This window comes from Pleurodeles waltl, chromosome 3_1, assembly GCF_031143425.1.
Source record: "Pleurodeles waltl isolate 20211129_DDA chromosome 3_1, aPleWal1.hap1.20221129, whole genome shotgun sequence".
Taxonomy (NCBI): domain Eukaryota; kingdom Metazoa; phylum Chordata; class Amphibia; order Caudata; family Salamandridae; genus Pleurodeles; species Pleurodeles waltl.
Window position 1 is genome coordinate 42,628,020 of NC_090440.1, and position 25,145 is coordinate 42,653,164.

At 52.1% G+C, this 25,145-nt stretch overlaps 1 protein-coding gene across 1 annotated transcript in view; it reads right to left on the reverse strand.

Moving 5' to 3' along the window:
* EXT2 (exostosin glycosyltransferase 2) overlaps positions 1–25,145 on the reverse strand; it is a 324,143-nt gene that overhangs the window by 47,780 nt on the left and 251,218 nt on the right. The window contains exon 10 of the mRNA XM_069221798.1: positions 23,041–23,207. Within this exon, the coding sequence (XP_069077899.1) occupies positions 23,041–23,207 (167 nt within the window). The remainder of the gene's footprint in view (positions 1–23,040; positions 23,208–25,145) is intronic.

Consider the following 25,145-nt stretch of genomic DNA (forward strand, 5'->3'; position numbering starts at 1 on the left):
ATTGAGGTGACCCGAGAGGCTGCTGCCAGGGCCCCTCAGGTGCCAGGCCCCTCTCACCTCATTGAGGTGACCTGAGAGGCTGCTGCCAGGGCCCCTCAGGTGCCAGGCCCCTCTCACCTCATTGAGGTGACCCGAGAGGCGGCCGCCAGGGCCCCTCTCACCTCCCAGGGGCCCGCGGGAAGCATCCGTCCTGCAGACAGACACCCCGCCACTGACTTTGTTCCCGGCAGCTGCTTCCAATCGGGCCCTCGCCCGGTCACTTCATCCATAATTCTGCGGCTGACAAGGGGATCAAAAAGGCAGGCAAACAGGAACAGCCTGCGCCCGCCTTCATTATCCCCGCGCCGGGCCCTGGCGGCTCGTAGTGGCCACATTAAACGGGCCTGATTTATCGGGGCCAGGGCTCGGCGGTACCCTCGGCCGCGCAGAGGAATTATGGCTACATTTATAAGACCTGCTCGCTGGTGTTAACGATGATAGCTTTGTGTTTTCGTAGACTAGCGAGGCGTGCCGGGGGTGGGGAAGGGACAGCTCTGAGGCAACAGCAGCTACGGGGACTGTGGGCAACAACCACTGCAGGGGCGTATAACAAGGGCCGCTAGAATTATGCGGCAGGAGAGGGCCAAATTACGCGGCAGGGTTAGTAAATTATGCGGCAAGAAAAGCCAAATTATGCGGCACGTTTTGCAATGGTATTACTTCATTATTTCGTCATGTTTAAACTTGGTAACACTGTCTGGGCATTGGCTGGACCTCATTAGTACCAGTTTAACACTCAAATAGAGCAATACCAACGGAAAGGTGACCAGTCCAGCTTTGCAAAGGGCCTTCCATTGCAGGCCAACACGTGGCTGCACTTTTTGTAACGTTTGAGCTAGAGACACATTTTTGTTGTTGTTAAAATCTGCAGACTATGTGGGAGATGACAGATTGTGCAGCAATGCGGCAAATCTAGCATTATGCGACACTCGCCGCAGGCGCACACTCCCAGCGGCCCGGCGCATACCTGAAAATGATGCCAGCCCCTTAGAATGCTATAAGGGGCTTCTGTGTTTCCATATCTCACAGACATTCATTGACCTTCGCCTGAATGCCCCCCTGAAGGTTTCGGGATCCTCTGTATGACTGAGCACCCATGGTCCACTCACAAGAGGTTACGGATCAGACCCAGAAGATTGTCAAAAGAGGGTCTCCCAGACTGAGAGGTGGGACAGCAACAGTGCTTAATTTGAAAAAATAAAATAAAAGAGTGGCAGAGCCCTAGCCAGGAGGCCACCGCAGCGCGCACCACCCATTTCTCGTGACCGCGCTGCCAATGACCCTACAAACACACCTACTAACCATCACATTCCTACAAGTGTGACACTGCATACTGTTTCAGCCCCCCAAAGCTATACGAATGGCAGACTGACTTAAATGCTGGTGTTGCCAATTAAGTGAACACTGGCTCAAATTAAGCACTGGACAGGAAGAAGACGGAACAGATGCTGAAGTTACAACTGTACCTCTTGGAAAACCTGCTGCAAGCACTCTGGTGTTTAGATACATTTGTTCTGCATCAGTGAGAAGACAGATGCTAGAAAGAAAGCAGACACCCTAAGCGCTATATTTCATTTCATTTTTTCATTTGTGGGGGACAAAAAGGCTGTGTACTATGCGGAGGACGCTGTATACAAGGACGTGAATCACATAAAATGGCCACTGAAGGACTGCAGGTCACTTCTGTGGCCATTGTTATTATGTGTTCAGTGTCCTTGTTTGTAGGGTCATTTGTGCTTCGAGGTAATGTTCCATACTGCAAGAGGGTGTTTATTCGGTCTGTGGGGTGACTGTGGCGATTGTACATTGTGTGTGCACACAGATGGGTGAGTGCACTGTTATGCGTGTGTCATAACTGTGATGACTGGATTGTGACTCTCAGTGATGTACTGTGGATGAATGTCTGTGCAGGGGATGACAGTGGGATTCTGCAGTTGCTGTATGCAGGGAATGTTTGACAATGTGGTGACTACGAGTTGTGCACTTGCATGAAGTGAGTGTGCACAGGTGTTTGCATTGCAATGTGAGTGTGCTCACACATGCGCATGAAGGGAGTGTGCACTGTGTGTGACCAGGGCACGTGACCGAGTTCAGTGAGTATAAGTCACCTATGTTTGTATGAATTCAGGCCCGAGTGTGCAGTGACTGCAGGTGGAGTTGGTCTGCGGTGAGTATAAAGCCGGGTCTGGTGGCTTAGTGGACTAATGCGTCCACTATAGGGGCCTGTGTTTGACCTCATGGTCACAGGTTCAAATCCCGGCAGGTTCACTCAGCCTTTCATCCAAAATTCTGAGGTCGATAAAATGAGTACCATTGAGTTGGGTAACAATAAACATCTGTTATTCAGCGCCAAGATGCCTGCGGGTGAACGTGCGCTTTACAAATACACATGTTATGTTATATGCTGTGAATGTATGATATAAAGCTGCAAGTGCGAGTATGCGTAAGGTGACACGTGAAATGGCAAAAGTGTGTGTGTGTGCATCTAAAGTGAGCACGCAGTGACTATGTTGTGAATGTTGTTCATTCCTGCCCTCTGCAGCGCACGGATTACCGAGACACGCATGGCGTTTGAGATTCTGGGGGCTGTCCTCCCATGGCTCGGCACACTGCGCCAAGGACATCCCTATTGCACTTGACTCTCAAGGTAGCAAGGGCAAGCAGTCCAAGGTGCCTCAGGGGGAGGGTGTGAGAGATTCAAAACTCAATCAATCAGCACTTATAAAGAGTTGCAAATCACCCATGAGCAGCTCAAGGCGCTACAATAGTTGGCTGCTCTGTAGTGCTCTGTTCACTTGAGCAGCCAGGTCTTGAGACCTTTTCTGAATTCATGGAGGGATGAGGCAGTCCTAGGGTGCAGGGGAAGGTGGTTCCAGGCCTTGGAAACTGGGCCTTGGCCGCCAGATGAGAGAAGGAGTGCCCTCCGCTGCTGGCTTGGCAGATCCACGGGGTGCCTGCGAGGAAGAAGGAGGTGGATCACATGGTGCTGGTCGGTTTGTGGAAATGGTAATTTGTTGTTGATGTATGTTGGTCCTTTGTTGTGCAGGGCTTTGTATGTGGGACAGCATATTGAACCGGCATCTCTTCTGAAGCAATCAAACACCAGGTGCAATGAATGAACCTCCATTCCAGGCCACTATTTTTGTTTTAGGGTAAGAGAAGTACATCCATCACACCAAAAACACAGCACCACTAGGGCAAAAACTATGATTTTGTGTGCGCTGGGCAGAATAAATCAAAATACCAGACGCACGCTCAGTTGGGTAACGTAGGGCAGAGACCCACATTCATCTTCCATGCAGGGGGCATTCCTGCCCCAAGGATCACCACTGAGGGGCTTGTTACGAGTTCTGCAGTATTTGGTGAGGTATGAAAAACATGTAGGTTAAGAACAATATCACTGCACGCGGTACTTACTGGGTGACGTAATCCGTCTTGCATCTTGGAATGGGGAACAATGCAGTAAAATCACGTTTTCCACCGTTCCGACGTGTAACACTCTGAATACGGACTATTTCCACCAGGTATTATCAGGCGGTGTCTGTGCGGGAGAAAAGGGTGAAATGTACCCATAAGCTGAAATCCAAATTCAATTGTGATTCCAGACTTGACTGAGGGCCTAAGTGCGAATAGTTTTGAATTTCCTCTTCGTTTTCTCACTGATTTCCTCTTATGTTGACTGCCAGGTGCTGCATGCGATTCTTTCTGGTGTCTCTGAATTTATCCAAGCCCAGTTTCCATCCACTTATTATTGAACAGTATGTACTGCATTATCTTCAGTACTGACCCGGCATCCTCCGAGAGATGCTTTGTGCTGGGTCTGCTACAACATACGGTGCAGCCTGGTAACTTTAACAAAAGCCCTTCGGAGTCCCTTGACCCTTATTAGCTCATTTTCTGAGCCTCCGGGTGATCGCTTCTGAGCTACAGAGTCGGTGGGTCTGAGGGACTTCAGGTAATGTCCAGTCTTCCTTAGAGGAAGAACCACCCTCTTGTGACAACTGTCTGGTAATCCCTTTTCTAGAGTGGACAAGAGATGATCTTTGCCCTAGAAAAGTCCAATAAGAGAACTATGCAACTTCAATACATGTGAGATAGCGCCTGGATACCCTCACGCATGATGGGCCACGCGCTACAAATAACATAACATATTAGTTCAACAGGGTGAGCGCGCACTGCGTATGATAAGTTTGAAAACCTGCATGGCCAACTTAGTCTTTCATTCTTTTTGTTACCATGGACGCCCATTCGTCAAAGGCCAAGATATAGTCCAGAGTGTACACTCAATACACAGCTCTGTTGTTGCGATGCCAAAATATCAAGATGACCAAACCTCTCAAAATTCAGTTCAGCGAGAAACCTTTCATGAGTGGGGAACCCCCCCCCAACCCTCCCCCCCCCCACTAAACATGAAATATACATTTATTACACTAACATCTCTGATGAAGAACAGAGCATTTGGGAAATCGTTGCATCTAGAGATCCTTTTTGACACACAAGACTGATTAAAGTTCAAGACTTGCACATGAAGAGTAAAGTTACTCGGGGACTGCACAACTGCAGCACCTCCAGTCTGCTGACCTCCATTCTCTCACCGGCTACAGTGGTACTGTACACAATCGTCTGCAGCATCAGCTACAGGCAGGGCTGGACTGGAAACCCAAAGTCAATTTTATCACACCAACCTCCATAGGCTGCATAGCCGGCGATCCCGACCACTGCAATGGGGTTTGGGGTGAGGGGTGTTTCTCCACCCCCAAGAACATTTGGAAAAAAGTGGCAAGAAGAGTGCATTCTACTCCACGTTGTTCATTATCTATTCAATTGTGCTCGTTTTTAAAGCACAGTAAATGATGACCTCACAGAGCACCAGATAAAGCAATCTTTACCGCAGCTCTTCAATGATTTCCTCACCATCGCCCTCTAACACTACCTCTCATCTCTCCATAGTCCCGCCCTCACAATTTATTTCAACCCAAACAAATCCTTTGAAGCAAAATTAGGATAATCAAAGACTGGGAAAAACCATAACTTTCTAACCTGTGCCATGCGGTTTACATGCAGCTCTTTGATGACTGTTCATAACTCATTGTGTGAGATTATGATTGTAATTTATGAACTGCAGAGTAACAAAAACATCTCTGTGGCAAAAGCAGTATCACACTGACCACTGCACATAAAATACTGTTCTGTGACCTGCACAGTACACGTTCTTTGCAGCAGGCACATTAACTCTCTGCGCTACCTGAGGTGAGTCAAAACTGCCACTTGAGGACACACTGATCTCTCTCCAGCAGGTATATTAATCACCAGGGTTACACGTGTTATTTCCTGAAAACTGCTGGATATACAAGGAACTCTGCAGTGCTCTTAAAACTGCTGCACTGCTACAAAACCGGCCCCTCCCAGTAACAAAACCAGCACCTCCCTCCATACTTCCAGCCTCCCAGGGAAACTCTGGCCTTAGATATGGTACTCTCTGCTATGCATCTTGACAAAGCAAATAAACAAAATTATCTGAAGCCCCCTGCTCCCCAACACATCACACAGGTCTGTATAGAGAGCTGGTCCCATCAAGAATGGTACAGCTATTGGAAGGCAGTGGCGGGCAAACCTGAGAGGGGGCTGGCGGCAGTACACACCAAGGACCCAAGAAGCAGGCATCGGATCCCCCATTTGGCCTTGCATCCCTTAACACAGACACAACCCCTACTTACATCAACTTCTAACTCGTACAAGAGTGGTAAGTATGGTCAGGCAATTCTGCCCCATTCTGGAGGGCGTGAGAGCTGAAGTAGAGAAGCTAGCAGTCATGAAAATAGGATGCTGGAGCTCCAATCCCAGCTTCCGCACTGTGTGACCCAGTGCAAGGAGTCTTTCAAATAGTGATCTGTGCCTGAGGTCTGCTACGGGACAAAGTGCGAGCTCACCGAAAAATCCAGCACAACAGTGACACTTCTAAGCTCATTTTCTAACCGCTCTGAGCACCGTTGCATTCACTTTGCGCTCTCTAATAATTAAACATTTTTTGAGTCGCATAAAACATTAAATGACTTTCTTTAAATTTCAACTCTTTTCTCCCATTGTTGGCCTCTGTATTCCCTTCTAAATCACACACTCCTCAGGGCCTAAATTTCAGTAGCCGATGCTACTCACTACGGATGTGGTCTTCAAGCGCTTAGAAAATATCTCTGTGGTAGAAGGCACCAAGTCCTGATTAATTTTAAATTCAGGCTCACCGGTAATCCCAAATTCAAAGTGTGTCCACATTTTAATTTCCAGCTGAAAAATGACAAAAGCCTTTTACCACTCCAAGCACAGTGTTACAGAGTTAGATTGGTAAAATGCCATCCAGGCCAATCTGGAATTGATAAAAGCAACCCCTGACACGTGTGTTTCACTCTAATTACAGCTCATCAGATAGGTATAGCGTAGTCCAGACATAAGGGAGCAGCCAGCATGAGACAAGATAATACCCCTTCAGCCTGTAATTTTTCAGCTCTGCATGGATGGTTCTAGGTAATCCTAGGCTTAAAGACTTTGGGCCTCATTATGAGAAAGTGTTGGCAGCCATGTTGGTACTCGGCTTCAGCGGAGTCCGAGAAAAAAAATATTTAAAAAATAGAAAAGGGGCAAGGGTATGGGAGCCCTGACCCCTTAGTTTGGGTGCTGGGGACGCTGAGAGAACCCTCCTGAGCAGAAATGCAAAAAGATAAAAAAGTTTAAGTGAAGCCCACCAGTGAGCATTGAGATTCTGAATGTGGGGCGCAGCCCCAGGGACTGCTCCTCCTTGGGGCACAATCTGTGATGAAATGCGGAAGGCCACCCGGCCCGCTAGAGGACCACCCGCCACCTCTCCGGGGCACAATGAGAGATTAATTGAAGAGAGGAGGTCACCTGGCAACTCTGTTTCCCCAGGGACCACGAACTCCCCAGGGCACAATTTGAAATGAGATGCGAGGGGGCAGGCTCTCAACAGCCCCAGGGAACGCCACCTCCCCCAGGCTAAACTTAAATAAGATAAGGGGTCTGTTTCAGACCTCTGGCTCTAGGGACGACCACCTCCGCGGGGCTGTTTAAGTTGGAGTGGGGGCTCGCAGCCCCCCTCGAGGGGCCATAGATAGCCATGGGGTCCGCCATTCTCGCAAGCCGGTTCCTGCTATATGACGGGGTATCCCCAGGCCATAGCTGTTTGCTCTGACTCGGCGAGATGTATCCCCATCGTGCTCTGCTTATGACCTCACAGATTGCATCACTCATGACAAGTTCACTGGCATCACTGAAACTTTTCAAATGACATAACCGATGACACCACTGGTGGGCATGGTGGGGCTCAAGTTAGCTTAATCAACTAAAACTTGTGAATTTCAGTGTTTGTTTAGCTTAAAATGTAACGTTTCAACTGACGTTTCACCTTAAGAAATACTTGAAAATCAAAACCTTACACCCAACCCTCACCTCAACGTTTGATGCTAGCCCAAACCTTTTCACAGACTTAACTTTAGCCTCACTCAGGACTTCCGAAACCAGACCCTGACCCTACTACTAATCTAATCCTTCCAACCTCGGAAGCTCACCCGAATTCTAAGCCCTACATAAATGCAACTCTGATGCAAACCCTTAACCTAATCTCTACTCTGATGGAAAACCGGACGCTTATCCTGACAAAAAGCCTAATTTTCACCTTAACCAGATGTTCTTTTACTATCGACCTGCACTTACATCGACTTCGCTATTCTGACTAATAACAGAGTCGACATCAGTAGCAAAGAGTTTAAAAATAGCAAATCTATACTTTCCTGTACATGCTTACCTTGACAAGATGTAGGTAATCAATACTGAGGAGCCGGTATGCCTGTAGGTTGATATTATAGCTTTATAGCGCGCTGTAGCTGGAAGCAAGGGCCTTTAACAAGGAAGAGGGCCTTTAATGGCTGATACAGCCCCGCTACGGCGGGCTATAAAGCTATAAGAACATTCCGCACAATAGGCAGAATGTTCTAATTAGTAAAACAAAGGCCTCACAGGGGGCCCGAGGGTATTGAAATCCCCCTCTGTGAGGCCTTTATTCACAGTTGCTACTGTGAACAACAAGCATTGGAATGCGGATGCTCCTGGATTTAGCCAGCCCTTAGATCACAGAGCTGCTCCACTGTCTTCAATGGAGGGCTCAACATCCCAATGTTCTAATATTACTCTATACATTTTGTGAAATACCACCACCTGGACCAAGATCCTAACCCCAAGTGTTATTCCCAGCCTTGGCCAAAAGCAAACCTTCACCTAGGCCTAGTGATTAGAATATGTGCCTCTGCACCAATTTTTTTCTTTAACAGCCAGTACCACGGTCGGTCTGTTTTGGTGGTATCACCACCCCTGCCTGGGGGTACCACAAGAGCTAGGGTGTGTTAATAGGTGTTTGCGACACCTAAACTTCTATTTTGATAGAATAAAACGTATCCTCTTTTTACCATGAGTTCATCCTGTCCCTAATAGTCTTGTCTGAGTTTTCATGCTCTTAATTGTTCTGTTTCTACTAATCCCCCTTTTACCCTGTGGAGATCTCCTCCACTGTACAGCATAAACTCCCAAAGTGTCCAAGTCCTCTAAATAAGTGTTGGTGGTCTTCACCAGACACCACCGGCACAAAATAAGCACTGCCTTTGACCTAACCTTGAGCTGTCAACTTACCTTAAAACTAGACTGACTGACTCACACCCCAATGTTACCCATACTCCATGTTCCTGATTGCGAGCCGGTCGGAAATTACGAGCTGGGTGGTACTTAATGCACCCAGTGATGACTAAGTACAGCGCCTTGAGACCCTCACGGGTGAGTAGTGCGCTTTTCAAATTCCTGATTGATTGATTAAATATCTCACCCTTTGTCAAATTTCAACAGGTCAAACCTGCCGACAGTACTTACTGTACCAAGCAGATTTTGGTGCGGTAAGCACCAAACTCCATGTTATTTCCCAGAACCTCATGATAGGTGTTATGTATCATAGCCAAAAAATAACGAACCCTGCAGGATCATTAATTATGAGATGCAATACATAGCGCTTCAATTCCTACGCACTCAGAGTCAGGGATCAACTCTAATATTTACTACAATCTTAAAGGAACCAAACCTTGATCCATACCGTGAGTAAATCTGCAAGCTCGACTGTGATCTTGATCCTATCACTCACATCATACTTTCAATAATATGTATTTCCCCAATTTGCATTTTACCGATTTTGCATTTAAATCAATGCTTTCTCAATAACATGCTTTTCTCTGAAATGTACTGAGGTGAATTGGAAGGACAAGGTAACAGCCTGGTTGAGTTTCTGGAGTGATTTCACCATCTGAGGTGACACTTTTACAGCTATATCAGGGCCTATTCTGGATCCCCACACTGGTGCCAATTTCTGAACTCAGTTTTCCGGGAGCGATGTCATAGGGGAATATCCACTTCCTGATGAGATATCCAAGTCGGATAACCAGACTCGTCTACAATTATGTCAAAGTTTACAATCGTGTTGCTAAATTGATGTCATCGTCTGATGTCCGGTCCTGGACAGATGCCATCGTCTGACGTCATGTTTCTCAAGTGATGTCACAGTTTTACCTCAGGTTTCAGGAGTGGTAAAGTAGTCTGATGTCATAATTCCTAGGTGATGTGACAGTATACCTCAAGTTCCAGAAGTGATAGAGTCTAATGTCCAGTTCCTAGAGAGAAGTTATAGTCTGACCTTACGTTTTGGAAGTGATGTCTGATGACCAGTCCCTGTTGAGATGCACAAGTCTCATGTACAGGTCTTACACTGGTGTCAAAGTCCGAGGCCATGCTTCAACAGTGATGTCACAGTGTGACTTCAGGTTTCTGAAATATTTTCCAAGTGTGATGTCAGGTTCCAGGAACAATGTTAGGGGCCGACGCCAGGTTCCAGCTCTTATAACAAATTTCTGGATTGACGTCAAAGGTGCTCCATGTTTCTGAAAAGCTATCAATTTGATGCGAAGTTACCAAGTCAAAGTCTGTTTTCTCGCTCTGCCTAATGCTCAGACTGACATTACTGAGGAACCATGCCTCACCTTCACAGAGAGGCCAGCCCTGCACACTTCACCTTCACAAAGAGGCCAGCCCTCCACGTCTCACCTTCACAAAGAGGCCAGCCCTCCACACCTACCCTTCACAAAGAGGCCAGCCCTCCACACCTACCCTCCACAAAGAGGCCAGCCCTCCACCCCTACCCTCCACAAAGAGGCCAGCCCTCCACCCCTGCCCTTCACAAAGAGGCCAGCCCTGTACACCTCACCTTCACAAAGAGGCCAGCCCTCCACGCCTCGCCTTCACAAAGAGGTCAGCCCTGTACACCTCACCTTCACAAAGAGGCCAACCCTCCATGCCTCGCCTTCACAAAGAGGTCAGCCCTGCACACCTCACCTTCACAAAGAGGCCAGCCCTCCGCGCCTCGCCTTCACAAAGAGGCCAGCCCTCCACCCCTACCCTTCACAAAGAGGCCAGCCCTCCACGCCTTGCCTTCACAAAGAGGCCAGCCCTCCACGCCTTGCCTTCACAAAGAGGCCAGCCCTCCATGCCTCGCCTTCCCAAAGAGGTCAGCCCTGCACACCTCGCCTTCACAAAGAGGCCAGCCCTGCACACCTACCCTTCACAAAGAGGCCAGCCCTGCACACCTAACCTTCACAAAGAGGCCAGCCCTCCACACCTACTTTCACAAAGAGGCCAACCCTCCACGCCTCGCCTTCACAAAGATGTCAGCCTTGCACACCTCGCCTTCACAAAGAGGCCAGTCCTCCACGCCTCGCCTTCACAAAGAGGCCAGCCCTCCACGCCTCGCCTTCACAAAGAAGCCAACCCTCCATGCCTCACCTTCACAAAGAGGTCAGCACTGCACACCTCACCTTCACAAAGAGGCCAGCCCTCCACGCCTCGCATTCACAAAGAGGCCAGCCCTCCACGCCTCGCCTTCACAAAGAGGCCAGCCCCCCACACCTACCCTCCACAAAGAGGCCAGCCCTCCACGTCTCACCTTCACAAAGAGGCCAGCCCTCCACGTCTCACCTTCACAAAGAGGCCAGCCCTCCACACCTACCCTTCACAAACAGGCCAGCCCTCCACACCTACCCTCCACAAAGAGGCCAGCCCTCCACACCTACCCTCCACAAAGAGGCCAGCCCTCCACCCCTACCCTCCACAAAGAGGCCAGCCCTCCACAAAGAGGCCAGCCCTCCACCCCTACCCTTCACAAAGAGGCCAGCCCTCCACCCCTACCCTTCACAAAGAGGCCAGCCCTCCACCCCTACCCTTCACAAAGAGGCCAGCCCTCCACCCCTACCCTTCACAAAGAGGCCAGCCCTCCACGTCTCGCCTTCACAAAGAGGCCAGCCCTCCACGTCTCGCCTTCACAAAGAGGCCAGCCCTCCACGTCTCGCCTTCACAAAGAGGCCAGCCCTCCACGCCTCGCCTTCACAAAGAGGCCAGCCCTCCACGCCTCGCCTTCACAAAGAGGCCAGCCCTCCACACCTACCGTTCACAAAGAGGCCAGCCCTCCACGCCTTGCCTTCACAAAGAGGCCAGCCCTCCACACCTACCGTTCACAAAGAGGCCAGCCCTCCACGCCTCGCCTTCACAAAGAGGCCAGCCCTCCACACCTACTTTCACAAAGAGGCCAACCCTCCACGCCTCGCCTTCACAAAGATGTCAGCCCTGCACACCTCGCCTTCACAAAGAGGCCAGTCCTCCACGCCTAGCCTTCACAAAGAGACCAGCCCTCCACGCCTCGCCTTCACAAAGAAGCCAACCCTCCACGCCTCACCTTCACAAAGAGGTCAGCACTGCACACCTCACCTTCACAAAGAGGCCAACCCTCCACGCCTCGCCTTCACAAAGAGGCCAGCCCTCCACGCCTCGCCTTCACAAAGAGGCCAGCCCTCCACGCCTCGCCTTCACAAAGAGGCCAGCCCTCCACGTCTCACCTTCACAAAGAGGCCAGCCATCCACACCTACCCTTCACAAAGAGGCCAGCCCTCCACCCCTACCCTTCACAAAGAGGCCAGCCCTCCACGCCTTGCCTTCACAAAGAGGCCAGCCCTCCACGCCTTGCCTTCACAAAGAGGCCAGCCCTCCATGCCTCGCCTTCCCAAAGAGGTCAGCCCTGCACACCTCGCCTTCACAAAGAGGCCAGCCCTGCACACCTACCCTTCACAAAGAGGCCAGCCCTGCACACCTAACCTTCACAAAGAGGCCAGCCCTCCACACCTACTTTCACAAAGAGGCCAACCCTCCACGCCTCGCCTTCACAAAGATGTCAGCCTTGCACACCTCGCCTTCACAAAGAGGCCAGTCCTCCACGCCTCGCCTTCACAAAGAGGCCAGCCCTCCACGCCTCGCCTTCACAAAGAAGCCAACCCTCCATGCCTCACCTTCACAAAGAGGTCAGCACTGCACACCTCACCTTCACAAAGAGGCCAGCCCTCCACGCCTCGCATTCACAAAGAGGCCAGCCCTCCACGCCTCGCCTTCACAAAGAGGCCAGCCCCCCACACCTACCCTCCACAAAGAGGCCAGCCCTCCACGTCTCACCTTCACAAAGAGGCCAGCCCTCCACGTCTCACCTTCACAAAGAGGCCAGCCCTCCACACCTACCCTTCACAAACAGGCCAGCCCTCCACACCTACCCTCCACAAAGAGGCCAGCCCTCCACACCTACCCTCCACAAAGAGGCCAGCCCTCCACCCCTACCCTCCACAAAGAGGCCAGCCCTCCACAAAGAGGCCAGCCCTCCACCCCTACCCTTCACAAAGAGGCCAGCCCTCCACCCCTACCCTTCACAAAGAGGCCAGCCCTCCACCCCTACCCTTCACAAAGAGGCCAGCCCTCCACCCCTACCCTTCACAAAGAGGCCAGCCCTCCACGTCTCGCCTTCACAAAGAGGCCAGCCCTCCACGTCTCGCCTTCACAAAGAGGCCAGCCCTCCACGTCTCGCCTTCACAAAGAGGCCAGCCCTCCACGCCTCGCCTTCACAAAGAGGCCAGCCCTCCACGCCTCGCCTTCACAAAGAGGCCAGCCCTCCACACCTACCGTTCACAAAGAGGCCAGCCCTCCACGCCTTGCCTTCACAAAGAGGCCAGCCCTCCACACCTACCGTTCACAAAGAGGCCAGCCCTCCACGCCTCGCCTTCACAAAGAGGCCAGCCCTCCACACCTACTTTCACAAAGAGGCCAACCCTCCACGCCTCGCCTTCACAAAGATGTCAGCCCTGCACACCTCGCCTTCACAAAGAGGCCAGTCCTCCACGCCTAGCCTTCACAAAGAGACCAGCCCTCCACGCCTCGCCTTCACAAAGAAGCCAACCCTCCACGCCTCACCTTCACAAAGAGGTCAGCACTGCACACCTCACCTTCACAAAGAGGCCAACCCTCCACGCCTCGCCTTCACAAAGAGGCCAGCCCTCCACGCCTCGCCTTCACAAAGAGGCCAGCCCTCCACGCCTCGCCTTCACAAAGAGGCCAGCCCTCCACGTCTCACCTTCACAAAGAGGCCAGCCATCCACACCTACCCTCCACAAAGAGGCCAGCCCTCCACACCTACCCTCCACAAAGAGGCCAGCCCTCCACACCTACCCTCCACAAAGAGGCCAGCCCTCCACACCTACCCTCCACAAAGAGGCCAGCCCTCCACCCCTACCCTCCACAAAGAGGCCAGCACTCCACCCCTGCCCTTCACAAAGAGGCCAGCCCTGTACACCTCACCTTCACAAAGAGGCCAGCCCTCCACGCCTCGCCTTCACAAAGAGGTCAGCCCTGCACACCTCACCTTCACAAAGAGGCCAGCCCTCCGCGCCTCGCCTTCACAAAGAGGCCAGCCCTCCACCCCTACCCTTCACAAAGAAGCCAGCCCTCCACGCCTTGCCTTCACAAAGAAGATAGCCCTCCACGCCTTGCCTTCACAAAGAGGCCAACCCTCCATGCCTCGCCTTCCCAAAGAGGTCAGCCCTGCACACCTCGCCTTCACAAAGAGGCCAGCCCTGCACACCTACCCTTCACAAAGAGGCCAGCCCTGCACACCTACCCTTCACAAAGAGGCCAGCCCTGCACACCTACCCTTCACAAAGAGGCCAGCCCTGCACGCCTCGCCTTCACAAAGAGGCCAGCCCTCCACGCCTCGCCTTCACAAAGAGGCCAGCCCTCCACGCCTCGCCATCACAAAGAGGCCAGCCCTCCACCCCTACCCTTCACAAAGAGGCCAGCCCTCCACCCCTACCCTTCACAAAGAGGCCAGCCCTCCACGTCTCGCCTTCACAAAGAGGCCAGCCCTCCACGTCTCGCCTTCACAAAGAGGCCAGCCCTCCACGTCTCGCCTTCACAAAGAGGCCAGCCCTCCACGCCTCGCCTTCACAAAGAGGCCAGCCCTCCACACCTACCGTTCACAAAGAGGCCAGTCCTCCACGCCTTGCCTTCACAAAGAGGCCAGCCCTCCACACCTACCGTTCACAAAGAGGCCAGCCCTCCACGCCTCGCCTTCACAAAGAGGCCAGCCCTCCACACCTACTTTCACAAAGAGGCCAACCCTCCACGCCACGCCTTCACAAAGAGGCCAGTCCTCCACGCCTCGCCTTCACAAAGAGGCCAGCCCTCCACGCCTCACCTTCACAAAGAGGTCAGCACTGCACACCTCACCTTCACAAAGAGGCCAGCCCTCCACGCCTCACCTTCACAAAGAGGTCAGCCCTGCACACCTCACCTTCACAAAGAGGCCAGCCCTGCACACCTACCCTTCACAAAGAGGACAGCCCTCCACGCCTCGCCTTCACAAAGAGGCCAGTCCTCCACCCCTACCCTTCACAAAGAGGCCAGCCCTCCACACCTACCCTTCACAAAGAGGCCAGCCCTCCACACCTACCCTCCACAAAGAGGCCAGCCCTCCACCCCTACCCTCCACAAAGAGGCCAGCCCTCCACCCCTGCCCTTCACAAAGAGGCCAGCCCTGTACACCTCACCTTCACAAAGAGGCCAGCCCTCCACGCCTCGCCTTCACAAAGAGGTCAGCCCTGTACACCTCACCTTCACAAAGAGGCCAGCCCTCCACGCCTTGCCTTCACAAAGAGGCCAGCCCTCCACGCCTTGCCTTCACAAAGAGGCCAGCCCTCCACGCCTTGCCTTCACAAAGAGGCCAACCCTCCACGCCTTGCCTTCACAAAGAGGCCAACCCTCCATGCCTCGCCTTCCCAAAGAGGTCAGCCCTGCACACCTCGCCTTCACAAAGAGGCCAGCCCTGCACACCTACCCTTCACAAAGAGGCCAGCCCTGCACACCTACCCTTCACAAAGAGGCCAGCCCTGCACACCTACCCTTCACAAAGAGGCCAGCCCTCCACGCCTCGCCTTCACAAAGAGGCCAGCCCTCCACCCCTACCCTTCACAAAGAGGCCAGCCCTCCACCCCTACCCTTCACAAAGAGGCCAGCCCTCCACGTCTCGCCTTCACAAAGAGGCCAGCCCTCCACGTCTCGCCTTCACAAAGAGGCCAGCCCCCCACGTCTCGCCTTCACAAAGAGGCCAGCCCTCCACGTCTCGCCTTCACAAAGAGGCCAGCCCTCCACGTCTCGCATTCACAAAGAGGCCAGCCCTCCACGTCTCGCCTTCACAAAGAGGCCAGCCCTCCACGCCTCACCTTCACAAAGAGGCCAGCCCTCCAACCCTACCCTTCACAAAGAGGCCAGTCCTCCACCCCTACCCTTCACAAAGAGGCCAACCCTCCACGCCTCGCCTTCACAAAGAGGCCAGCCCTCCACCCCTACCCTTTACAAAGAGGCCAGCCCTCCACACCTACCCTTCACAAAGAGGCCAACCGTCCACGCCTCGCCTTCACAAAGAGGTCAGCCCTGCACACCTCGCCTTCACAAAGAGGCCAGTCCTCCACACCTACCCTCCACAAAGAGGCCAGTCCTCCACGCCTCGCCTTCACAAAGAGGTCAGCCCTGCACACCTACCCTTCACAAAGAGGCCAGCCCTCCACACCTACCCTTCACAAAGAGGCCAGCCCTCCACACCTACCCTTCACAACGAGGCCAGCCCTCCACACCTACCCTTCACAAACAGGCCAGCCCTCCACACCTACCCTCCACAAAGAGGCCAGCCCTCAACACCTACCCTCCACAAAGAGGCCAGCCCTCAACACCTACCCTCCACAAAGAGGCCAGCCCTCCACCCCTGCCCTTCACAAAGAGGCCAGCCCTGTACACCTCACCTTCACAAAGAGGCCAGCCCTCCATGCCTCGCCTTCACAAAGAGGTCAGCCCTGTACGCCTCGCCTTCACAAAGAGGCCAACCCTCCATGCCTCGCCTTCACAAAAAGGTCAGCCCTGCGCACCTCACCTTCACAAAGAGGCCAGCCCTCCACCCCTACCCTTCACAAAGAGGCCAGCCCTCCACCCCTACCCTTCACAAAGAGGCCAGCCCTCCACCCCTACCCTTCACAAAGAGGCCAGCCCTCCACCCCTACCCTTCACAGAGAGGCCAGCCCTCCACCCCTACCCTTCACAAAGAGGCCAGCCCTCCACCCCTACCCTTCACAAAGAGGCCAGCCCTCCACCCCTGCCCTTCACAAAGAGACCAGCCCTCCACCCCTACCCTTCACAAAGAGGCCAGCCCTCCACCCCTACCCTTCACAAAGAGGCCAGCCCTCCACGCCTCACCTTCACAAAGAGGCCAGCCCTCCACACCTACCCTCCACAAAGAGGCCAGCCCTCAACGCCTCACCTTCACTAAAAGGCCACAGGGTTGATAATTTAAACCTATAGGAGAAGGGTGCTAATATTTAAAAGAAAGGGAGTAGAGTGAAAACTCACACGATTAGAAAAAACAGCAAAAAAGACATAACCCAAAAAGAGAAAAGAAAGGAAGGCTTTTCCTGAAGCCCGGCTTAGAGTGGGCCTTTGAAGCGCCCGTCCTGGGCAGGGCCCGCAGGCACCCTGGGGGGGGGTGATGGATGGGTGTACCTGCGGCTGGTACCTGGCTCTGCGTGCCTGGGTTGACAGGTTCCTGGAGCCTCGCTCCGCCAGGCAGGATGCTCTCTTCATCCACAAGCATCAACCTTCACATACTTAACCTCGGGACCCCTCCATACTCCATCACAGCAGCCGGAGCCAGGACAGCAGGAATTCCATCTGTCATCGGGGGTGAGTCAGGAGTGCGAGCTCGCATGCACGGTCCCATGCAGACTGGCAGCCGGCTGAGGTGCTGCTGTGTTGTCTTTTAAGCAGTCTCTGGCAGGCGGATGTGCTGCTGTGTTGTGTTTGCGGCAGCCCATGGAAGACGTTTGTGCTGCTGCTGCGTTTGCAGCAGCCTCTGGCAGGCGGCTGTGCTGCTGCTGTGTTGTGTTTGCAGCAGCCTCTCGCAGGCAGCTGTGCTGCTGCTGTGTTGTGTTTGCAGCAGCCTACGGCAGGGGGTTGTGTTGCTGCTGTTTTGTGTGTACGAAGCCTCTGGCAGGCGGCTGTGCTGCTGATGTGTTGTGTTGTGTTTGCAGCAGACTCTGGCAGGCGGCTGTGCTGCTGATGTGTTGTGTTTGCAGCAGCCTCTGGCAGGCAGCTGTGCTGCTGTTCTGTTGTGTTTGCAGCAGCCTCTGGCAGGCGGCTGTGCTGCTGTTCTGTTGTGTTTGCAGCAGCCTCTGGCAGGCGGCTGTGCTGCTGTTCTGTTGTGTTTGCAGCATCCCCTGGCAGGCAGCTGTGCTGCTATGATGTTGAGTTTGCAGCAGCCTCTGGCATTCGACTGTGCTGCTGTGATGTTTTTAGCATCCACCAGCAGGCAGCTGTGCTGCTGTGATTTTTTAGCATCCACCAGCAGGCAGCTGTGCTGCTGTTGTGTTTGCAGCAGCCTCTGGAAGATGGCTGTGCTGCTCTTCTGTAGTGTTTTTTTTTTTTTTGCAGCTGTGCTGCTCTTCTGTTGTGTTTGCAGCATCCCCTGGCAGGGGACTGTGGTGTGTGTTTGCAGCAGCCTCCGGCAGGCAACTGTGCTGCTGATGTGTTATGTTAACAGCAGCGTCTGGCAGGCGGCTCTGCTGTTGCTGTGTTTGCAGAAGCCTCCAGCAGGCGGCTGTGCTGCTGTGGTGTTTGCAGCATCCCCTAGCAGGCGGCTGTGGTGTGTGTTTGCAGTAGCCTCTGGCAGGCAGCTGTGCTGCTGTGATGTGTTTGCGACAGCCTCTGGCAGGCTGCTGTGCTGCTGTGATGTGTTTGCGACAGCCTCTGGCAGGCTGCTGTGCTGCTGTGATGTGTTTGCGACAGCCTCTGGCAGGTGGATGTGCTGGCGTAGTGTTGGGTTTACAGCAGCCTCTGGCAGGTGACTGTGCTGGTGTTGTGTTGGGTTTGCCGGAGCCTCCGGCAGGCGAGTGTGCTGATGTTGTTTTTGCAGTATCCCCCGGGTGGCAGCTGTGCTGCTGTGGTGTGTGTTCACAGCAGCCACTGGAAGCAGGCTGTGCTGCTGTGGTGCTTGCAGCACCTTCTGCAAAGCAGCTGTGCTACTGTCCTGTTTTGCAACTGTGCTGCTCGTGTTTGCAGAATCCTCTGGCAGACAGCTGTGCTGGTGTAGTTGCAAAAGCCTCTGCCAGGTGGCTGTGCAACTGCTATATTCGGTTTGCGGCAGCCTCCGGCGAGAGGCAGTGTTGCTGTGGTGTTGTACTTGCAACAGCCTCTGGCAGGCGGCGGTCCTGTTGAGCTTGAAGAAGCCTCCGGCAAGCAGCTGTGCTGTTGTGTTGTGTTTGCAACAGCCTTTGGCAGGCAGCTGTGCTGCTGTTGTGTTGTGTTTGCAGCAGCCTCTGGCAGGCAGCTGTGCTGCTGTAATGTGTTTGCAGCAGCCTCTGGCAGGCAACTGTGCTGCAGTTGTGTTTACACAAACCTCTGGCAGGTGGCTGTATTGCTGTTGTGTTTACAGCAGCCTCAGTCAGGCAATTGTCCTGCTGTGCTGTTGTGTTTGCAGCAGATTCTTGCAGGCACCTGTGTTGCTGTTGTGTTTGCAGCAGCCTCTGGGAGGCGGATGTGTTGCTCTTCTGTTGTGTTTGAAACAGCCTCTGGCAGGCATCTGCAGCAGCCTCTGGTAAGCGGCTCTGCTGTCGTTTTTGCAGCATCCCCTGGCAGGCAGCTGTGCTGCTGATGTTGAGTTTGCAGCAGCCTCTGGAAGGTGACTGTGCTGCTGTGATGTTTGCAGCAGCCTCTAGCAGACGGCTGTGCCGTTGTGTGTGCAGCAGACTCGGGCAGGCAGCTGTGCTGCTGTTGCATTGTGGTTGCAGCAGCCAGAGGCAGGCGGTAGTCCTGCTGTGCTGCTGTGAGTGCAGCAGCCTCTAGCAGGTGGCTGTGTTGTGTGTGCAGCAGCCTCTAGCAGGTGGCTGTGTTGTGTGTGCACCAGCCTCCAGCAGGCGGCTGTGCTGCTGTGTGTGCAGCCGCCTCTAGCAGGTGGTTGTGTTGTGTTTGCAGCAGCCTCTAGCAGGTGGCTGTGTTGTGTGTGCAGAAGCCTCTAGCAGGTGGCTGTGTTGTGTGTGCAGCAGCCTCTAGCAGGTGGCTGTGTTGTGTGTGCAGCAGCCTCCAGCAGGCGGCTGTGCTGCTGTGTGTGCAGCAGCCTCTAGCAGGCGGCTGTGCTGGTGTGTGTGCAGCAGCCTCTAGCAGGTGGCTGTGTTTTGTGTGCACCAGCCTCCAGCAGGTGGCTGTGCTGCTGTGTGTGCAGCTGCCTCTAGCAGGTGGTTGTGTTGTGTTTGCAGCAGCCTCTAGCAGGTGGCTGTGTTGTGTGTGCAGCAGCCTCTAGCAGGTGGTTGTGTTGTGTTTGCAGCCGCCTCTAGCAGGTGGTTGTGTTGTGTTTGCAGCCGCCTCTAGCAGGTGGTTGTGTTGTGTTTGCAGCCGCCTCTAGCAGGCGGCTGTGCTGCTGTGTGTGCAGCAGCCTCTAGCAGGTGGCTGTGTTGTGTGTGCAGCAGCCTCTAGCAGGTGGCTGTGTTGTGTGTGCAGCAGCCTCTAGCATGTGGCTGTGTTGTGTGTGCAGCAGCCTCTAGCAGGTGGCTGTGTTGTGTGTGCAGCAGCCTCTAGCAGGTGGCTGTGTTGTGTGTGCAGCAGCCTCTAGCAGGCGGCTGTGCTGCTGTGTGTGCAGCAGCCTCTAGCAGGCGGCTGTGCTGCTGTGTGTGCAGCAGCCTCTAGCAGGCGGCTGCCCTGCTGGTGTGTGTGCAGCAGCCTCTAGCAGGCGGCTGTGCTGCTGTGTGTGCAACAGCCTCTAGCAGGCGGCTGCCCTGCTGGTGTGTGTGCAGCAGCCTCCAGCAGGCGGCTGTGCTGGTGTGTGTGCAGCAGCCTCCAGCAGGCGGCTGTGCTGCTGTGTGTGCAGCAGCCTCCAGCAGGCGGCTGTGCTGCTGTGTTTGCAGCAGCCTCCAGCAGGCGGCTGTGCTGCTGTGTTTGCAGCAGCCTCCAGCAGGCGGCTGTGCTGCTGTGTTTGCAGCAGCCTCCAGCAGGCGGCTGCCCTGCTGTGCAGTGAAGAGCTCCCTCTAGCCACGCAGCAGAGGATTTCTCAAACTGCATCCAAACTAGATTGTAATGGTAATAATGAAGTGCATTCCTATGCTTTACGAAGCCCAATTGGCTTGATTTGTTTTTCTTATTAGCAGGGCTTTTATCTACAACCCCCTGCACACCGAGCGTGGCTCTGTGTGCACACTGAAGACAGCTGAGGGCATATTGTGGTCTTTCATGTTTTTTTTAACAAAGTGACTCAGTAATTTATTGCACAACTGAAAGAAGGGGAATGTTTTGCTAACAGTGAGGAGTTAATCCTGTGTTAATATCAGACATGCTCTGTTTTCATGGCACGTGGTCTGCAGCACACTCATGTAATATGTGTACGTACACGTAAAGTACGTAAGTGTTTCAGGGTAGAGTGGACCTGTCATCTGCAGATCACACCTTAGGGAAACCAGGCACAACCGTGCATTTCTAATTTTGTGGGGATTAAGCAATGATTTGTTGGAAGCGGTATCCTTCCCCACTGACTCTCCATCAACCTGTAAAGAGGGCATCTCTCTCGGAGCCCCCTCCCCCCCGGGGACATTGGGGCCCTACGCTGATCCCCCTGAGTGACTGAGCTCACACAGGATATACATGGCATTTTCAATAGGTCTGGGGGGGTCATAACACAACGTTCTCAGTTTTAAAAAAAATCTTTGAAAAAATTCCTCTCAAAAACTCTCGCGCCCATCTCGAAGGAAAGGTGAAACCATTTAAGTGTGGGGGCTACCAAACATCTCTAGGCTATCAATGGGTTTGTGGTCCACATGTGATAAAGCAGACGCAGTAAGTGTTCCATTTCATAAACACCGCGCCCGGGGGCAGCAGGGAAACCACAGCAAGTTCTTGTACCTACGAATGCTGCATAACCCAAGGTTTCAGATGATATCTTGGTGTTTGCAAACTTCGAGTAAATAAAACTATAAGACAGATGCAACGATTTCTGCATGCTTACACAGGGACATTGGCACTTAATCGCTCAAGAGCACTTTGCTTCTACCCCCCCACCTGAGTGATAAGTCAGGAGGTAATACCACGGGCACTACTTGATGCTGTGGTCCCACTGCCAGCTGCCATCATTCCATCTGAATGGGTAGGAACTGACAGTATTGGTCCATTGTTATCCCCCTGCGCTCGATGTAAAAGTACATCTTGGTTGCGGAACATGTCACAAGGCATCCAGGGGCAGTTCCTCTGGGGAGCTAAACACGCGATGGTGGTAGCCGTGGCAGTCAAAGGGATCTTTCCTAGGGTTCGATTTCTCAAAACAGTGATTTCTGACCAGAGAACAAACTTCATCTCCTCAAACATGGGAGAGATGTGGAAGCAAGCTAGTGTGACCTACCGCTTCTCTATGGCCTACCACTCAAAAATTAACGGGCTGCTGGAAAATTGAATAAGGACCTTAAGTGCATATAAGATACTCCAACAAACGGGCTCGGGAGGAAGTGGGATTCTGCCATGTCTCTTGTTCGACAAGCGAGAAGTTTCACAGTCAGGTGTAGGGCTCACTCCCTTCGTACTTCTGTTTGTCACCCTGCACGTGGCTTTCTCACCTTAGTCAGAGAACTAAGAGAAGGAACTCCTGGACCTCCTCAAAAGGAAGGTGCGGACCATGTGACTGGCCTCGGGAAGGTGATGAAGGAGTCAGACATGTGTAAGGTGAAGAAGAAACAATATCTGATGGAGTGTTCTATCAGACAAAGCAATGGGTGGAATGCTGGCAAGAAGTCTAACCACTGGCAATCACTCGAGGTAGAATTCTAACCCACTGTTCTTTTGGCCACCATGCCACCTCAGATCGGACTCTGCCATACACAAATCAGTCTTGACCCTGCTCCAATAGGAACAGTCCAGCCATAACTGCAAGGTCAGGTCCTCCCTGAAGCACAACACACAAGATCAGATCATTGAGAGGACCACGCAGGTCAATGACTCCTTGACACCTTGCAAGGACACACCTTTGTGGGAGCTGTAGCAATTGTTGCTGATGTCTAAAAGGTGGTCCGCTTTACAGGGAACCCTACAGAAGGGATCTTGCACAATCACTTGGAATGTGCAAAAATAACACGCACTAGGAGTGCTGGTTGGACAACAACTTAATGACGAAGTTGGGCAAACATGCAATTAATAGGGAGAAGGTGGTGTTGTTAGCATGCAGTGTAGATCGGTTTCCATGTTACTCTTTAGAGAGGCACAACTTAACAAGATTGGAGACGGAAAAACAACTTCCCCAGAAGGCAAACAGGCACTTCTTGCCCAGCACAACATCTGAGGAAAAATTACAAAGCTGCTTTTGTACAAGTGCTTGTAGATAAAACTCAAGGAAGGTCTATGCTTTTATTACACAAAGCCATCCGGTCCTTCAGTGCTAGCTACATATAAAAAAACACAACTATGCAGTTCTATCATGCAGACTTAACATTGGTGGAGGAGAGGCAGGGTAACGCAGAGGTGGTGTCTTACCTCATAGCCAAACTGCAGCTCGTCTGACGTCAGCATGATGATGTCATCATCAATGGCCAGCACTGACTCTGTCTCAATCTCGTCGTAGGGGAAGAACCGGTTGCTCAGCTTGTTCTCTGCGGTCTTCACCACCTTGAGGGGCACCCTGATCTTCGGCCAGACAGATTCTGCAAGAAGCAAGGTGGCGACAACAGCAGAGGGTGAGAAAGTGCCAACATGGTGTCTTGAACAAGTTTTAATACAGCGCTTGCCCCGATAGGCTCAGTACTTTGGAGCCTTTAGACAGGCGCAAAGCTGCACTTTAAGAACAGAAGATTGTCTTAAAACGGCAGTCGTTCAAGGAGGCTCAAGTATGATCCATGAACACCATTGATAAGACTTACAGTGAGAGGCCTGGAAAATTCAGTGAGTCGGCGAGTGGATAAAACTGAAAGCCTTGCAGGGTATTAATCAACAGGAAAAGAGCACCAGTTATAGATTCACTGCACAGATCACCCTTCGGGGAAGAGGGTTCAGGAGCTGTGCGTAGCGCCTGGATGACAACTAGAAAGGTTTATTAATCCTTCAACCACGAAATATCAGCATTTAAGGAGAAGAGAAAAATCAGAATGGAAATGAATGTGTAAGAACATCTGTTAAACATCGAGGAAACTACCGCTAACAACTGAAAGCTGAGCACAGTACCTTTAAATTTTCAGATATCAGGCGTCGGAAATCTTTGCAATTCCTTTCACTGCCTCGCTTGAAGTGCATGAGAGTGGGCTTCAATATGGGTGTTTCGATGTCTGAACTGAGGGCGGATGAGGATTTTTCAATGACAACTATTGAGTGTCTTCGAGCAGTGAAACCCTGTGTGTGCTTGGAGATATGGACAATGCTTGAGACTCATTTAGTTGTTATAAACTACACACCCTTTGCTTACACGGACTACAATTGTCCATAAAGGCCACTTTTGGGCAGATCATCTGGTCTTCGAGGCCTTCTCAGCCACCAGAACTGCCTGAGCACATTTCTGTAAATTAAAGATCCTGTCCTTGAAAATGTGTGCACAGCTCACCTGATCTGCATCTGAACGGTCTCCTTTGGACTCCAAGCCAAGTTCCGCTTATGCCACATAAGGAGAAAAATCACCAACGCCCTTATATGCCACAGCCCAGTGGGAAGATTACCAGACCTGAAACCTTCAAATCCTGGATTCTTTGCCCATGTGCTTCTGAAGACAAAGGCTGAAACAGGTGATCTGCAGGTGGAGCTGAGGTGCGAGTTATGAGAGCTTTGGGTTGACAAAGTCAAAGTGACTCTTTCTATGACAAATACCCAAAACTGAAATCAAAACTATTGTACAAGCCAATGAGATTGAAAACTAAGACCGTCCTGTGAACGCAGAGGAGGCATTCAAACTTCGACTGTCAACTTATAAACAAGGGTTAACAAGAGTGAAATCCACACACTTCTGTAACGTTGTCAGAGCTGCATCAAATTTCTATAATAAACTTTTTTCAAGCGGTGTTTGTTCATTACACCAGAATGTCTGACCATGATACTCAAATATTTTGTGAGAAGCTGACCACACATTTTACTAAGAAAATACAGGGTATCTGTGACCCCATTAAAACTGAACTTACCAATTCTACCAATGAGGTTTCCTCATCATCAACCACTTCAATAGATGTTAAGTTCCTGGTATAAAACCTCCTCACTGTTGTTGAACTAAATGTGGGGAGAATTTTAATGGGAGAGAAAGGAGGCTTTTTTGAAGGTATTTGTAGTCCAAAGATGCTTAAATTTGGTATCCGGACTTTTTGCTGGGTTTACAAGGCCGACGCACATTTTTCTGCCTGCACTGATATGCTTAATTAAACAGAGCTGCAGTAGCAGGTAAGTAGGATGGGGAGGGCTGCGAGGGCAACCCCCCCGTAAAAAAAGAGAACAGCAATCACTGTGGAGCAAACACCGGCGGTGAGAGTGGGTTGGTGTTTGTCCCATTGTGAACTGTACTCAAATCCTCAAAGTTCTCTTGAGTCACAGTTCCTGTAATTACCATCTTTTTGAACCGAATGCTTAATTTGGTTGTGGTAAGGTTCCAAAGGGAAGAAAATAATCAC